Source organism: Pseudopipra pipra, chromosome 7, assembly GCF_036250125.1.
Source record: "Pseudopipra pipra isolate bDixPip1 chromosome 7, bDixPip1.hap1, whole genome shotgun sequence".
NCBI lineage: Eukaryota > Metazoa > Chordata > Aves > Passeriformes > Pipridae > Pseudopipra > Pseudopipra pipra.
Genome location: NC_087555.1, coordinates 12,674,756 through 12,693,012, shown reverse-complemented (window position 1 = coordinate 12,693,012; position 18,257 = coordinate 12,674,756). Strand labels below are relative to the sequence as shown.

General features: G+C 40.6%; 1 protein-coding gene across 5 annotated transcripts in view; it reads right to left on the bottom strand.

Moving 5' to 3' along the window:
* Positions 1-18,257, bottom strand: part of PLEKHM3 (pleckstrin homology domain containing M3) — a 145,902-nt gene that overhangs the window by 72,002 nt on the left and 55,643 nt on the right. For all 5 annotated transcript variants that reach the window (XR_010431869.1, XM_064660561.1, XM_064660559.1 and 2 more), the window contains 2 exons: positions 16,897-17,090; positions 4,998-5,061 (listed from right to left, as the gene is read on the bottom strand). Coding sequence is in view for 4 of the 5 variants with exons in the window: in XM_064660561.1 (XP_064516631.1) it covers positions 4,998-5,061; positions 16,897-17,090 (258 nt within the window). In the remaining variant the exon portion in view is untranslated. The remainder of the gene's footprint in view (positions 1-4,997; positions 5,062-16,896; positions 17,091-18,257) is intronic.

Sequence of the window (18,257 nt, the reverse complement as noted above, 5' to 3'; positions counted from 1 at the left end):
ATGTGGGCTGGATGCTACATCCCATCCTTTCCATGAATGAATAAAAAGGAACTGCTGGGCAAGGCAACCACCACTGATGGGCTCGGAATTCATGAGGATGTATATTATAAATCTAAACTGAGCACTTCTCAGTAATTGTATAAGGACTGAGTTACCAGAAAAGAAGTTTTACTTCTGAAAAAAAACCAGTAAGCGAAAAGCAAAAAAAGCCCCCATTTCCTTGCATTCTTTGCTATTACTGGAACAGATAAACAACTCGTCTAAATCAACCTAAAGTTTTGCATATACAGAAATACTAGAAACAGCATTTCCAATCTCCTCCTTCATCTCAATCGAGGAGGTGCAATGAAAGTACAGCATGGGTTAAAAGCCTGGAAAAGTGAAGGAGAACTAACAATTTCTTTGTTCTTGTAAGGCATTCTGATCTACAATATACTAGGTTCAAATTAGGCAGAACTTTTGTTTCATTGAAGTTCATTTTTATTCTCCACATCTTTGTTAGGGAGCCTTACATGTGCAAGAACTTGAAGAGAAACATTGAGATTCTCCTATGAGGAACACTTCTGCTAGATTGACAGTCCACTAGCCCAAAATGCTATCAGATGCTGTAATCAGTGCTACAGACATCAGAGGAAGATGAAATCATTGATCCGTCTGTCAACAGGGGAGAGATCTTCCTAATCCCCTCAGTATAATATGTCTATTCTGAAATCTTAAAATCTCTTTATTTTATGTAGTGTAACTGTGGACATTCTTATTATGGATACTTAATCCTCTCAAAGATTATAAACTTCTGGCCTCAGTGACATTACTGTGGCATTAAGTTCCTCAAGCTCACTGTGTTCTGCAAAGAAGCATTTCCATTAAGGTTTTTTATGTGTATCTCATATTCACTAAATATGACCTGTGCCACATTATTGTGAGAACAGGGCTCTCCTGTTCATCCTTTCTCTGTGCTGTTCTTCACATTATCTGTAGGCTGATCTGCAGGAAGATAGTCAGGAAAGTTGATCTGAAGTAAATAAAAGTTTTAGCTAAATTTTAATAGATTAGTGTATCTACAACGTTAAAATGGATAAATTATACTACATTAAATCCCTGTACAGGATTCACATTCAGAATGACAATGATCTTAATACAATTTGCCTCACTTTGCTTCCAAAGTAAATGGAGATAAACCAAATGAAAGCCACTTATATTTTGAATAACAGTATTTACACAGTGATTCAATGTAATTCAACTCAGCCTTTTAAATTCCCATGTTTTGTCACTTCATTATTTTTCCCTGCGTGTTCGTATGTAAACAAGTGTTCAAATTATTGCCTTTTTAAATCTCCTATCTTGCTCACAATTTCCATCCTTAACATCCACTCCTTTTTGCCCTTACGTGGATCCTTTTTATTTTACTGTATCTTTTGGAGTCAGTATAACCAGGATGAAATAATTGCCATGATTAAGAGTGTTTCTACATTGAAGACCATCACAGAACCACAGAATGGGTGAGGCTGGAAGGGACCACAGTGGGTCATCTGGTCCAAACTCCCTGCTCACGCAGGATCGTCCACGAGCACATTGCACAGGATTAAGTCTGGACAGTTCTGGAATATCTCCAAAGAGGGAGACTCCACAACCTCTCTGGGCAATCTGTTCCAGTGTATGGTCACTGCACAGTAAAGAAGGTCTTCCTCATGTTCAGCTGGAACTTTCTGGTCATTGCTGCAATAATTTTTGTACACTCATATATCCTGCTATTTAACATAAAAATCAGGCAAGACATTAATTAACTCTGTGTGGATGAAACATCTGAATTTTGAAATTGTCACAACAGCCACTTCAAGTCTTTCAATTCAAAAGCTCCCATTATTATGTTACCTGGTGTAAGTAGCAAGAATTACTTTTCCTAAGAAATGGAAGAGTCTTGTCTGAGTCAACTTATGTCCAAACAAATTGTCAGTCTCAACAAAAGCAGCCCCATAGTCACATCTGTTGAATCTGAATGGATAGCTTTCAACTTGCATGAACCATGTCCACATGTGCACAAAACCACTGACATGTCCACTAGGAATGTCAGCAGAGAAGAGAGTTCACACCTCCAGCAGGTTTAGGATGAAACTACCCTGGACTGTGACAGCACCATGAGGGTCTATACTGCACATAAGAGTAATCCATTTTTCCATTGTACTGTCTGCTAAAACCAGCAAATTCAGGAGTGAATACTTCCTTCCTAACAAACTGCTTAAAAGAGCAGTGGTGTTCTGGGGGATGCACAGCAGATGACTCACTGGGCAGATGACACCAGAGAGTGTTGGAAAGAAAAGCAAGTGTAGCCAGCAAGGCAGAAGAGGCAAGTTGTCCCAGTGTTTCTGCCTGTTAAATCTGAATGCAACTAATTAGTTATCTCCTCTGCTAACACCTCCAACAGCACCAGGATTCTAAGAACATGTACCCCACAGGAATGCCCATAGACAGATTTGCAAACTTTGTTGTAGTCTCTAGGGCCCTGGTCTGCAGTGAAACCTTCTGGGGTTCATATAGGCATCTGTGTGCACATACAAATAAAGACCATCACTTGCTGCCTCTGGTTAAAGGTCAGGCCTACTCACATCTGCATTACAAGCATTTGTTAATGACCCAAGTACTGGCAACCACTGCCTCACCAGGATTTGGTAGGTTTCCAAAATTAAGGCCATTTTGTTGCAATTTTTAATTTACTCTTCTTTCAGCCTCACAGTTGAAGTCTTCCCTACCAGAGCCCAAAAGGATCCAAGTGACAACCATTCCCAGACCAGCCATTAGCCCAAGTATATACTCTGCTGCATTCACAATATCTAGGCTCTGTTAAGCTTGGAAAGAGATTTAAATTGGATTTCATTTCAGAACAGTATTATAAGATGCTTCATCTACTGGCAAACAGGCATTTCAATCTTTTTGCCCCTAAGAACAGATACACTACATTTTTGAAACTTGGCTGCTTGGTAGGAAACAACCCATGTTTTCTAGAACCTTTAAAGGGACCTTGGCTAGGAAACAAATCAGAATTCAGCTAGGACTAACCAGGGTAAGGGTTGCTTATATCTGCAGATTACCCCTCTCTGCTTTTCTAATTCACTCACTATGCCTTATCTTTCCATTAATCTTTAATAAACCTTTTAGCTAATTCCCCAAACACACACAATCTACATGACAGCAGGATACAGTGCAAAAGCAGTCCATGGATATGAGGAAATAGGCAGCAGAGGAATCAAAACTCTGCTGAGTTTTGATCAAAACAAAAGAAGTGAAACTTTTAGGATTAAAAATACCCAAACTGCAGGTCAGTGGAAAGTGATGAGCAATCAGGAGAAAGAAGCAGTAAGGGGAAAAGCAGGGAGGAGGAAGGGGGCTGTTTAAAGTACTAGTATTTATCTGGCTGTTGGGTTCATTTCCTCAATGGGGCCCTCCTCTCTTTTCCACTCTGGTTCCACTTTGACAAAAACAGGCAATCTGATTTCAAACCTGGGGCCTCTGAAATGTGGAAAACCCTCTCCATGCTGACAACACGATATAGCTAGATTAAAAGGTAAATGTAATTTAACCCACCCCAGCAGAAATGGTAATCAAATTATATTGCCTCTAAATATGATACGTTTGGGACTGGGGCCCTCAGGGGAAGAGAAGGTGTCTTGCAAACACAAACACAAAGAAACATGTCAAAGGGAACTGCTAAATCAATGCATGAGTTGTGACTTCAACACTCCCTCCCTCCCCCAGGGTGCTTGATAAGCTGCTGATTGCTTCTGAAATATCTACTACCAATGTTAGGAACTGATTAAGCAGCTTACAAAGCACTGGGGGCTAATAGACAGGCCCACCAGGGAGACTGCAGCTCTGGAGTTAAGTAGGTTGCTTTTTCATGGCTTGATTATTAAGGATGAGATAGCAGAACATGCTGAAAAGCTGTGGAAACAGTTTTAGACCTCAGGCAGCTGGCCTTTTTATTTTATATATGGCATCATTTCTACTCTGTGACTTCACCAGCCAACGAAAGCCATGTTTCCTGTTGTTCTGTAGTCTCCATCTCCGAGGGGCATGTGAACTACTTCGAATTAATGTGTCAGCTGAACGTCCAGAACTATGCTACCCTTATTCTGCAGAAAAGGCACCACTAGAGAAGGGAAACACAGGTGAAAGAAGCTTAAAATACTGTGTTTTACATGTCACTGGCAATAGCTTTAGAGTGTGAACACAGATGTCCCCATGTCAGCCAGCACATCTCACCTCATTGCTTCCTCCATTATCATTTGAGCACTGCAGCACATTCACCTGAGATTCCCTATCCTCTGTTTTCAGCTCTTTTTTCCAAATCCTTCTTGTTTAATCTGTTACATAATAAAATTCTGCCATTCAGATGTACTGAAAGGTCCTTGTTTAGTTCAATCAATATCAATGCAAAGACACATTTTGCTGTCACATTACCTCTCCCATGGTCACATCAGTCATGGTAACACTGCATAGCTTAACTCTGTGTAGCAGGCTTGCTGAGGTTTTTGAGGTTCTGGGGGGGGAAGTTGTTTTTTTTCCCCCCCCTTTTGTGGCAACGCCAAGCACACTTTGTAAATAATCATGTTGCACTTGGGACTGTACAAATTCATAAATTCCTGAATAAGTACTCTTTCAAGCAAAGAGATAAATACTACTTGTCACCTGCAGGCTGAGACTTAGATGAGAATTCATTGATCAGATGAAAATTTCTCAGAGCAAAGCTCTCTTTGCAGACTACAATTTTCTTTCAGAGTCTCTTCCCAGCCCCATTTGAACACTGATGCTCTAGGCTTTCTCTCTTTCATCCCTAACCAATGTCCCTGTTAACCCATTTTTATACTACACTATAAACAACAGGGATGATTTGGAAGTACAGCTACTTATGCCACGATTAGCTAGAAGAGGAATGTACAATTAGCACTGAAGGTGAGAACAGGCTTGATGTGTAACAGGTAGAATTAGTTGAGGACACTTACCTGCTGAAGGTCTGCAAGAGAGTAAAGATGGATTTGCTGGAGAAGATACTCTCTGGGAAAGATCCTGGAAAAGAGAAAAATGGATGTGTGTCACATCTGTTTGACTGGGAAACTTAGAAGTTTCCTCTCCCCACCAAATAGCTGCAGAACAATAGTGCTGGACAGAGAGCTTGTCAGAAACTGGAATTATGTCACCCTTTAAGCATCAGCTACTATTACAGCATTCCACATGGGCACAACAGTTCCACAATAAGAATAAATGCTGTACCAGTGTCATTCTCCAGTTGTCAGGTCATGTACAGTGACATTTAGAGCCGCTGAAAGCTCTTCCTCAGCACAGATGGTGTTTCTTTAAACAATTAATCCAGTAATAAAAACAAATAACTCATTTAAAGTATTGAAAGTATTAATTAAAACTATTTCTTATGCATTTTAATACAAGATTCCTGGTCTGCTACAAAGATGTAACAGTTAGTTTCAGACATGATTTATGGCTTTGTAACTGAAATAACTATATTGGGAAAAAGGTCATGCAGAGACTGTTCTTGCAACATGAAGTTGATTGATATCAATTACCTTTTGTATACAGAAATATATGTATTGGTGTAGTCTTTGTAATGACTTATTTGAGAAAGCACTATTTACCTTAAAATAAGCAAAGGTTTCAGGTAAGACCATTGCTTATGCACTGACAGATCTATTCAGTAAAGCTAAATTACAGAAACCTGAACAGGGAAGAGATGTCCTAATGAGAGTGACTGGCAGTAAAATGAAAAACTGGGTTAAAGTAACATCACAGAGGGAAAAAAAAGGACATTGTAAAGGCAAGTGGATATCAGCTAAAAAAGTTTATGAAAACCTATGTATCTGCAATAAAGATGTCAGGAAGAGGAAAAAGTACATCTAATTAAAACATCTATCTTTGTATGCACACACAGAGAAACAACCACCTGACCAGCTTTTATTTTTCCATTCACACAGAACAAATACACCACACTAAGGTATTTTGGGGAGTGGAGAGTCACATCACTTCTGCAAATAAAGCAACCAAGTATCTCAAGAGGTGAAACTATTTCACACTACATGTGTGCTCTCTTAGAGCAGAAATTGTGAACTCTGTTCCAATCAGGTAGTTTTAAGGCAATACAGAAATGAAATTCTTGATATTATTAAACGCACAAATGAAGCTCTGGAAAAGACTGGTTTGTAATGGTAGAACTGAATGGCAGAGAACAGAGAGACCACTGGATATGTTCAAAAAAACCCCAAAGATACTGGACAGGCCAATACGAACTTACATGATCACGATGTGAGACTAATAAGAAAGCACATAGCAAACTCACTGAAAATATTTTAGAAGTTGCAACAACATAATCAGCTGAAACACTGATCAACAGGGCTAAAACTACCAACTGCAATGTTTCCACAGAACACTGAAAATCTAAGAAATAATGAAAACACCTCAGTTCCTTGTTTTCCACTAGTTGTCTTAAGTGACCACCTTAAACTGATGCTTTCAAAGCTGTCTTGAAGGGCCTAGGACTTCTCACTGCTGTTGAGTGGTACAAAGTCTCATAAGTCCTTTTGTACTTTTGAAAAAAATTTAAGCTTTATTGGGGTGGAAGGAGAAAAGTTCATCTTAGGCACTCTTCTGGAGCTGGACTGTGCCCTTGCGCCTTTTCACCCACCAAGCATATTCACTCTGCCCACCCAATTCTCAGCTGCAGCCTCCCTAGGATACTGCCATTTTCCCCTTTCAGCTCTGCTGGTGATATCCATTGCTCCTTTTAGAGGTGAATGTGTTCTGCTGCATCATGCCTCCATAATACATTTGGCACAATGTCAAAGATCACTCGAAAACAGTCAAAATCCAGATATCAGACAACATATGACACTGGATTCCTCATTTGCATATAGCAGATTTATTAAAACTGATTGCTAATGAGTCAACTCTGAACAGCATTTTGAAGCATTAGTATTTTTTCAGCTCAGATAGAATTTCTTTCATTAAAATTTCCCCTGATCACACAGACAGGCACTAAGCAGTGGTGCAGCTTTGCCAGGAACTGCATTATTTGCTGATGCTCTTACAGCACTGCTAAGGAAAACAATTAGCTAATGAAAGATTTCCTTTTTCAGGAAATTGCCTGAATAGCCCATAAAGCAGAAACTGTCAACGACTTAGTATCGATGACTAACATCACATTCCCCTGCCTTCAAGGACAGCATTTTATTTCCTGCAAGTTCTAGCTCCTAATAAAAAGTGTGCAGATGAAAAGCAAACTCATGAATTACTTTGTGAGTCTCAGCCAGTACAGGCCCTAATGACAAACATCCTATCCCTGTACCTGTCCCCTTCCCTAAGACATGTTAGTTTGCAGCAACAGCTCTGCAGAGCAGGCATCCAACACACCTCCTCCTTTCCAAATCTATTTCCAGGAAAAGAATTAGGTACTGCCCTCCCAGTCTTATGCAAGACATATATATACATACACATACTTGGCACTCAAGTGAGAGGAGTGATTATTTCCATTGCTATGGAAACTGAGGCATAAAAAACCCCTCAGTAAGTTAAGACTGGTCCAGTTTTGGATTTGCAGTTCTTCTATTGGCTCGAAAAATTAAAATTGGCCACAGAGAAACAGCTGAGCAGCTAAAGCTCACAAATACAACAGCATTTACAAAACTTCTTATGAAGCAACCAGATCAGTTCCTGTATGATTTCCAATACATGCAGAGGTGCAAACCACGCCTTCAACACTTCCACAACACCAGAGGTGGAAAGCATACAGCCCCACGACTGTGAAATTCTGAAACTGCCTAAAAGGAGGACGCTCAGCCCCCAGTCATATAAATTGTCTTCACTACACCTGTGGTGAGCTGAGCAACTGCATCAAAAACACATCTTGCTGCGCTGCATGTCTGCAATTAAGATCTCATCCAGAAAATTCCTATTAGTCCCATTTGGAAGGAAAAACCAAAACTCAAGAGCTACCTGAATGTAACTGGCGAAGTCACATCCCAAAACCTCATCTGTTCATTGCCAGTTTTTGTGAGCCTCTAGTGGGTGGGTAACAAGAATATAACAGACACCAAAATATCCAACTTAAACACATTTTCAAAAAAAATTCATCATAAAATGCAAGCAAATCAGTTGGGGCAGGACATCCACACAGTCCAAGTAGTCCAGTGAGCAAGAAAATGACTGATGGCTCATTTCCGACGTCTTGCTTGCCTGCACAGGTTCTCTGAGCCTAATGAGGTCATGGCTTATATAAAGTCTTTTTCAGTAGTAGGCACACAGGACTAATTCAGAGCCTCTTGCTTCTCAACCCGCACACCTCCTCTCATGTAACTACTAGGAAAGTAGAGTCTATGCCCTCTCCAGCCCTCTGTCATCTGCAACTGAAATTGGCCAGAGGAAACCAAAGTCAGTAGAGAACAGCAGGTGAGACGAGGCTCACACAAACGCCATGCCATTGCATTAGTGTCCAGACAAAGTATTTCAAGGCATCCAGATCAACCTAAAATCACATTAATTTCAAAAATCTCACACAGACTACACAACAGGCTAAGATAACTACACTTAAAAAATGCTTCACTAGAAAATACTTATTTACTTTCTGCATGAGGTTTGCATCAGGAGCTTTGAGCATGCTTGGGTTAATACAAGACCTTGATCCAAAAAGACCAAAACATGTGCCTGCCTTTTATTTTTCCCTTGATATAAAGGTCCTTTATAAACACCAAATGAGAAATCTCTGATTAGTTATTTGAAAGCAAAATAATAGACGTCAGTTTTGTAAATCTCTTGATCGATGTGCTACAACTAACTAGATTTTTTTTTTAAAGTTGGTCAATTAAAAGCATTCAATAAACAGTGTCCTTTCAGTCAAACCTTAACACAGAAAAAAACTGGAGTGAGCTAAACAGAGGTCAACCGCAAGATGTTAAGACTTATCACAATAAAAACTCAAACCTCTGCTGCTTCAGGGTGTGACCTGTGACCCTGGAGAGGCAAATGGTATCAAGAGCACATCGCGCTAAAAGCACCTTCTAAGCCTTCACAGTTTGGAAACTCCTGGACCAGTTTCACCACTGATGAGTCACAGGATTGAAGTCCTCTAAGCCCTGGCTCCTAGTTAGGGTTTAGGTGAAGCGAACAAACCAAGTTCAATGTTAAACAGCCCTCTAGCTTTGCCAGTTCCCGGGAACAATGAAATCCAAAGTCCTACTGGTTAAAGGTCTCTAAATTGCTTTATTGTTATGTCCTAGATATAAACGCAATCAATGCAAGCAGGAAAGAAACCCACCATCAGAGACTTTTGGTCCAAATAAAAGAGAGAATTGAGCATTCTTAGTTTGTGATTATTACTCTTTTTTTGTTTGATACTTTGTAATCTGAAACATAACTTTCAGTCAAGACAGAACCAGAAATTTCATCTGTTCCCTTTTGGATGATCTTATCAGGTAAGTATTTGCACAAACAAAGGTTATCGTTTAGTGTCCTCTTGCAAACAGAACCACTGATAAGACTTTGCTTTCTGCATTTGGACAAAGTGTGTAGTCATGGTGCTTTGTTAGCACTAAGTAATTGCTCTGCATTTAAAGCCTGTTTATCATCAGCTTAGGTAATTTTTCTTCAACGGGTTAAATACCCTGACAGCTCTGCTAAAGCTACAACCTATTAATCTGCCCATGCCTGACACTATAACCAAAGTACAAACGTGATAAGCAGGAGGAACTCTTCTCTTTACAATGCAATCAAAAGCAATCAAGTTTGCTGGCAGGTGGGCACAACCAAATCTCCTTTGTACTAAAAGGCCTGTTGAAACCTAGGATGGGAGGGGAAGCTGGCACCACGATTTCATGTGCCAGCCAGGAGCGTCTTGTTTGACCAGGTTGGGAACTGTATGACTGAGCTCTGACTCACGGGGGACGCAGATGCACCAGTCTAGCACACTGCCACCTCTCCACCCCTCTGCAGGAAGCTGCTACACCCACAGCTGGCAGAGCACCATGGGTACCAAGTCCATTTCCTCAAACAGCACAGTTCATTCCCTGGCACTGCAACTTACACCACCAACAGCTCACTTTGGAGCTACTGCACCACACTGCAAACCAAAGCAGGTGACAGGCCAGCACATGCTGATTACTGCTGTTCCTGTATATTTTGCCCCTAGACAAGGGGTGAGATGCCCTCTGAGGTCTCTCCCCGTGTACCTCCACCAGCTGCGGCCGCATGTGGAGCAGACGGGTAGGACCTGCATGTGCCCGGATCTCACTGACAGCTCCAACTTCTCAGGGTTACGCTTTGGTTTTAAAAGCACAGAGGGGTATCAGTGAATTGCCAGTTATCCCAAATACATGTGGCAGGGTAAATAATATCTCTTGCAATACATTTGATATGGGTGCTGTTAATTTAAGTAGAGAACGGAATCAGAGGTGAGGGGAAAAGGTAGGATTTTTTGGCAGTGTTTCTAATTCCCATCGTTATGTTCAGGCTTTTGATTTTGTATTTCCTTGGAAATCCTAGCTCTTGGCAGTTTGTTGGGAGAGGAGATCCCAAACTTTCCAACTAACAAAAGTTACTCAGGAAAGCAGGAACCTGGGAAACTCTGTGATTTTTTAAAGTCAAAAGATATTAATAAATGGATGAATTTAAAGTGAAACATCCCACTACTTATTCATTTAATTCTCATGGTATTATAACAGATTAATACTTTTTTCTAATTCTATGGATTTGTCTAAAAATGTGTTTGTGAATTGTTTCACATTCAAGAGGTATGAACACTCTTCTGGTTATGCTCTGGGAACAGTCATTCCTACATATCTTCAGCCCACACTAAGTGCTAGATTTATTAGCAAGCATGTCCAAGTAAGGTGTTATTTCATCCTGTCAGGAAATTCCCCGTGAGCATCCCAATATTAAAACAGTTACTCTCATCATCCATCAGCAATCCTGAACCAGTATACAAACTTTCAACTAAAATGCAGTACCTCAACCCTCCTTCCTCTGTGGTTCCTTGAGCAAGGTTATGGGAACATTGTGAAAGTCAGGAATTAATACAAATCAAACTTAGGAATCAAGTAACACTGTTACTAAAAGCAGAATGCAGAGAATTAGACACACACAGTTTCATTTTGAAATCAAAATACCTTACATACTCCAATTAACTTGAATTTAAGAATAAGAAAATGCTCTTTGATTTTGTCAGGCACTTTTGAACCCTTGCAGTTTGCTGCTGGAAGTTCTGATATAAAAACATAGGGATAAAAATGGCACAAGTAATACTTAACACAGGGTCCACATCTAACAGGAACTTATTTTTAAATCATTACCTTTTTTTTAAAGCAAACCCAGTCTCAAAAAGTGAATGGAAACTACCCTTGTGAAAGGGATGTAATATTACTCATCTCTTTGACAAGGAGATGCAGGTGTGCCCCTAGACTGGAAAATGCTACTGTGAACTGAAAGACCTACCTGTCCTCTCGAAGACTTATGATGGAAAACTCTAGCATGCTCCTCAGCTGTATGCTTATCATGGTAGAGCACTGGCTTGTGCTTTTAGCCCTCCGTTGATGTGAACAGACAGCAGTACTGCCTCCACCCTGGCTGCTCTGGCACACATCTCATTGCTCCAGCTCTGTTTGTTACCTCCAGTTGAAATGAAAGCTCAAATTCCACCTTAACACTATCCCCTCAGTTTTAGCCAAGGACTTTTTAAGATGCTGACTTGCAAGACCTCTGGATACATAGTTACTTCATCCAAAAGGGAGAAGAGTTGAAACAAAGAGATGGAGGTGGTCTGTTTGTAGGAACTCCATCAACTGGCATGCTTTATTTCAGCCACGGCAACAACTACACCCATGCAGGATCTATACAAAACAAATGGTTTGTGCATACTTCTCTGCATTTATTTTCTCACCTTTCCTCACTTTCACAGAATACTCTAAGTTGGAAGGGACCCACAAGTATCATCAAGTCCAACTCTCAAGTGAATAGACTTTAGGATGTTGTTTTGTCTTAACACTGGCTCCTCTCGGGACAACCAGATATCCTCTTTGAATTGAGTTTCCCTCTTGCCCTCTTTCCAATCACCCATGCAATAATGGCAAGACCAATAGAAGAAGAAAATTTATCTCAGAGCCCCAAGTGCTATGAAACCATATCCTTCTGTTCCTTTCCTGCTCAAACTTTCTTTTTGCAGTTTACTGCTTTCACAAATTGTGTCTTTGTTCTCCTGCTTTGGAATTTTCCACTCTCCAAATGGCCTAACCATTGCAAAGAAAATGGAGAAAACAGTCTCCTTTGACAGTCTGGACATGACTTAGTGACCTTCTATTGTCCTTGGTCTGAAAGATGACATAGCCCCAGCTTCACACACGTGAGGTATTTGGTGGTATAGTGATTGCATAAGATCAGTCAGGATTCCTGCAATGTGTTTAGACAGGTTCCCCAATTGCCACACAAATATTTTGAAAGTAATCTACTCCTGTGTCAGAAGCAATACGTCTAAGGCCTCACTGTAGGAAGTGACAGGACTCTATTGTTCAGCATTACTGAATTTGGGCTTGTTTCACTTCGTGCTGACAGACCAGCAGGCTCAGCCAAGACCACAGGTCTGCAGCACTGGAGGTGTACCTTTAACCTCCTGCAGCAACAGCAAGCTCTAATTTGGTCTTCCTGTAAGATGCTAAGTAATGTATCCAGCACTGAAGTTTTGCTAAGGTAAAACTGATGTATTGCTGTTCTGGAGCTGACAGACAAATGGTATCAGGCAGACATGAGTAACAAGTGGGAAATGCTTTTCCATTTAGTTTCTCATCACCATTCAGATTCACTTACAGAACTAGGGCACTGCAACAAACACTAATGCATAGAGGAATGTGCTACAGAACATCTACCTTGTGTCACTGTCATTGGCCTAAAGTATCTGGGCTAGCAGCACCTGAACTGCAAGTTTAGATAGCTGAGAGATAGCTGAGAGATAGCTGAGAGATAGCTGAGAGATAGCTGAGAGATAGCTGAGAGATAGCTGAGAGATAGCTGAGAGATAGCTGAGAGATAGCTGAGAGATAGCTGAGAGATAGCTGAGAGATAGCTGAGAGATAGCTGAGAGATAGCTGAGAGATAGCTGAGAGAGCAGAGAGCCCAGAGGGCTCCCCAGAGCCAAAGTTGACCTGGGTTACCCTGCAGGAGACATGGAGGTACCTGGAGACATCCAAAAAAATCATTGTGACAGTTCCTTGACCTGAAGGACTTTCAATCACAACAGGAGCAAAGCAAACCCAGAAGAGAACTTGCATCATTCAGCACAGTTTCACAGAATACCCTCATTATTTAATGGACTTGGAGATTCTCACTGTTTCCCAGCCACCAGTTTTATTCAATCAGTCATGTTTGTGCCATTCATTTACCATCTCACAATCTGCGGGTGGTGGTGGGATCTGTACAGTTCCACTTGTACTAATTCTGTGTTGGCTCTAGGTTTCAGTCTTGTATGTTTTTGCCTGAACAGCATCCACACAAGCAAAGCTACCAAAACAAGCGAGAACTTGTTGAGTAAAGATGTTTGAGGCAAATAATGTGTGTTGCAATACGGAGGTGACAGTTACAGCAAAGTAGGCATAACAACATCCCTTGTAAAACAGGGAGCTCAGCAACAGGGCCAGTCTCATCTGGCTAATATTAGAGGAACACTGCAGATACATGCTGGTGAAGGGCCTTATTTCACCTCCCAGCCAAGTCCAGGTTCCTTATTTTTTCACCTTGCAAATATAAAAAGAGTTTAGAATATAGTGGAGCAATAGGGGAGAATAAATCACTATAACTGATGAGACCATTTTTATTGCGAGCCTTCTAGCTACTTTTAGGATTTCTTCTGTGTCTTTTCCTTTCTTCCTTCCTTCTTTTCTACTTGCTTCTTGAAAGTTCACAATGTGGTATTAGCCCTGAGTTCTCTGCTAGATGCCAAGTTTCAAAGTTCTTAAAGTACCTATGTACCCCAAACAATATAAATAACGTGTCCACATTTAAACCAACTGGATCCTGAGCTAACCTGGTTTATAGCCATCTGGAAGTCTTCAGAAAAAGTGACTGTAAGCACTGTAAACAGTTTTGTCTTCACAGAGGACACCAAGAGTTTCCAACTTCATTGCCGTCTTCATTTTGTGATCTGGGCTGAAGAGCGGGGTGTAGATTTAAAGTAGATGATAATGCAAATAGTATTAATAAAAGAAACCTCAGAGTGATCTGCTTTTCCCTAATAAGGCAGGCTCTATCAGTGTCCCAGAGGCAGCAAGGTGCCAATACAATTAATCAGTCTGTTTTTAGTTCTCTGTAGACAGCAATATTAACAGTTTGTTTCAATCTGTTTATATGGGTCTGACAGGTCTTCAAGATGCTGTGTTCACTTTCTTGTGATTAATAGTTATTCACATACTAAGGTGAAGACCAAGGAGAAAAAGAATGTTTTTAGAGCAGGACAGATAACTGGATTATCTCTCCCAGTTTTTAATTTCTAATTAGGAAAGAGTACTAAGTTTAGGAATGCTCTCTCACCATACTGTCTAAACTCCTCCTTGTCTTGCAACTTGTCCATGTGTTGAACCAAAGGAAAATTTAAATCACATATTTTCTTTGTTTACTTTTCAGCTCTGCTCTATAAAATCATCACATTGATAGTGAATGTCTGCACACTGGGATACTAGATGAAGAATGCAAAACCATTGGGAGCACTTTGAGCAAGGAATAACTCCTTCTGGGTAAAGAAGTTTTCTTTCTTTTCATATCTTCAAACCTCTTAAGAGAGATCTGAGGGAGCAGTTGACCACCAAATCCACTTCACAGACCAAGAAGGGGCTGGACTCTAAGGTCTGTTTTGTACATTCCTTCAGTGCCTTTTACACTTTTAACAAGTCCTGGAGATGCTTCCCTAGTACAAAACCAAACCCCTCCTGGGCTGGGGGTCCTTCCCTCCACCACAGAGAACTTTAACTGGAGACAGTGCAAAGGAAACCTTAGATAAGAAACATTTGAAGTATTTTTTCCCTGTTTCCCCATCTGCCATTCTGGGTGTTTAATTTTGATACAGGGACATTTTCTCTCTCTTCCCTGCTCCAAGAAAAGACCATGTTCACATTTCTGTGATAATTTTTGTCCATTCTCTCTTCTGTCCATTTCCTCAGTATTTGTCATCTCTCCTTTTCGGAGGTAGGTTTTGGGTTTCCCCCTTTGCCCTGGTTTCTTCATTAATTCTTAATTTTCTGAGATCCCTTCCCTCTTTGAATCTCCTTCTCCTGGGTTTCTCTTATCCCCCCCTTTTTTTTTCTCTAGTTTATTGATTTCTCTGCTTAGGTCTCATTTGAACTCTCTTCTTTTACTCTCTTAACCAAGTCCATTCAGTTTCCTGCCTCCTTCTCTATTTTAACCAGAGAATTATTTTCTTCAACATTAATCAGAAAGCATCACTTCCTTTTTTGCCACTTCTTCTGAACAGCAGCCTTCACAAATCTTATTTTCCTTTTAGGTTTATCACTGCTGAAGGGGATGGCATAGAAAAGTTATTATAGCTGAACAGGAAAACAGCTTTGCAAGATAATTCCATCCTCTAGAATAAAAGAAGAACCATCTTAAATTTTAAAATGCTGTAAGCTGCCCTAACAAATAATAGAAATTGAGTAGTAAAACACAAGCACATATTAAGTGGGTCTGACACAAGAACTCTCCAGAAATCTGTTGCTGTATCCTTCTCTTAGTTGTTCTAGGTAGTTCACCAAAGCAATGACATGGGTTATGTACCAAATGGCAGACCAGCTCTCCTTACCTGGGATAAAGGCACTAGTGCAGCCTCCTCCCCCTTCCAGAGAATTCAGGTCCCTAAAACACCATGCTCAAAATACAGCCACCTGATGTCACCTGCTTTCTTGCCCTTCAGCAGCTCACAGTTTCAGAGCAGTGCCTTTCCTACTTGCAAGTCTTGTCTTAAAAACTGGGGTATACAAATGCTTACAGATGCATCAGGTCAGCTGCATGTACCCAGAGCTACTCACCTCACAGTACAGCATGACAGACACATCTCCCCATCTCTTTTGGAGATCCACAACAAAAGTTATTTGGCTTTTTAAGGTCACAACTGTGGCTTGATGGTTTTAAAAAGATTGATAATTTTTATCTTGTTAGAAAAATACAGAAGTAGCTGAATGGACTAAGATACAGCACGTCTAAAATGAAGTTCACTTATTATAGAACTATCATTTTCATCACAGCAAACACAATATGAAACACTTTTTGCTGTGCTATGACCGTGTGTTTTCCAATAAACAAAACATTCAGCACAGCCATGTCATGGATACTGACTGAGAAAGAGCCCAACTGCTCTGGTGCCACATAAATCACATGCTGGGTCGTGTGCTGGGGGACTACATCTGGCCTCTGCCTCTGGGTGAGGTCATCTCACAGAAGAAGTCAGAAGCACTGGACAGGTGGTTGACTCTGGCCCCTCTCATGCTTTGCCACAGTGTGAGGTGTTTCAAAGGTCCCAGCAGTGGCTACTACACTGTGATGCCACAGCAAGGAGCATGAGACATCTCACCTGACTGAAAATAATCACACACAGCCAGGAAGCCCGAGGAGGAGTAAAAGATATTCACCACAGTGTGTGACCCCCTGGACTGATAGCTGTCAAGAACAACTTTGGATATTCAGACCCTTTAAAATCATTTTCTTTGCCATAGGATAACCCAGCTGCTCGGGGAAGTCAGATACAAACACACCACCTTTCTAAATGACTAACACCTTCAGAACTAGACTGTGAGAAAAAACAAAAAGTGTGGGGGGGGAGCAACATGACAAGGAAACTACATCCTTGTGCTGTATCCTGTCTATGGTTCTTACCTTCTACGCAGATCTTCAGCCACTGCAGCTCTGCAGCTGAACAAGTAGGCTCGGAGAGATTTTAGCTGCTGTCTCAGCCGGACAACAGTTGCCAGAGGTTCAACATGCTTGTACAGCATGGGATTTTCCTGCTGGATATCAATCAATGGCTCCTCATAAACATATTCCAGGAACTCTTTGGCTTGCTTTGATACCTGAAAAATAAAGTAGTTTAGTTAGGCTTTCCTCCCAGCTCTTTTTAAGCAGATCTTCCCCTCTGTGATCTGAGTAATTCTATGCACCTGAAAACTTACTATGTTATCAGTTACAAATGAAGACAGAGCTGAGAGAGATCCAACTCTCTCTGCTTATAGCCAAGTCAAACTTGATCAAATGCCTCAAAATTGAGTGTATGAGATAAGTGCTTACTTACCCAATGTAGACCGATATCTGCAGCCACACACGCTTTTGCTGCAGAGTAACACAGCTTACTAGATGTTTTTCAAGTCTAAAATCCGATTACCAAGTTTGTTCCCTGCCAGTATATTTCTGTTTGTTTGCTGATTTCTTTTTGGCAAGAAGCAAGTTGTGGTGTTTTTTAAAATGCAGATAAATAAAACTGAATTTTGTTGGTATTACTCATTCCCAATGTTTCATCTGCGAGAAGTTTTTCTTATGCCTTTTTCATTATAGTGCCGTGTTCTATCTCCACCTGCAAAGAGCTACTGTAATCTTGATAAATTCATGGGATTTCTGTTCCACTAGAAAAAATACTCCTGTTTCTGAGGTGAGAAGACCAAATTCCCTCTTGTTCCTTATTTCTGCATTTTGTCACAGGGATTACCTTAAATGAGCTGCAAATCACTTGAAACTGTGCTACAGAAATACTATTGGTTCCACAATTCAATTAGTCCTCCTGGGCCTTTAAATCAGTGTTTACATTGAGTCGAGGAAGGGATGAATTAAGCTAACAAAAGTAGAAAGGGCACAGGACTACTGAACCACAGCCTCTTGAGATTTAGGAAGTTATTTCCCTTCTGGGGCAGTAAGGTAAGAAGTAAGTAAAAAAGCAATACACACTCTTATAAACAGCACCACTTCCAAAACCCAGCACTAGTTACTAGCTACTGACAGGGAAAGCCAGCCCCAAATGTAACCTTTTCACAATGCATAATAAATATGTAAGAAATAATGCGAAGGCCTGCCTTCCCACCAATAACTACAGAGATAACACAATGTGTTAATTTAAATACAGCAGACCATAACTCCACAGGTTTCCCAGGCCCTGAAGCTGTATTAAATATCTCACCTATTTATATTAAACATCTCACTAATTTCTTCTTTTTTTTTTTTTTATTTTTCAAGTATCATGCACGTATAAG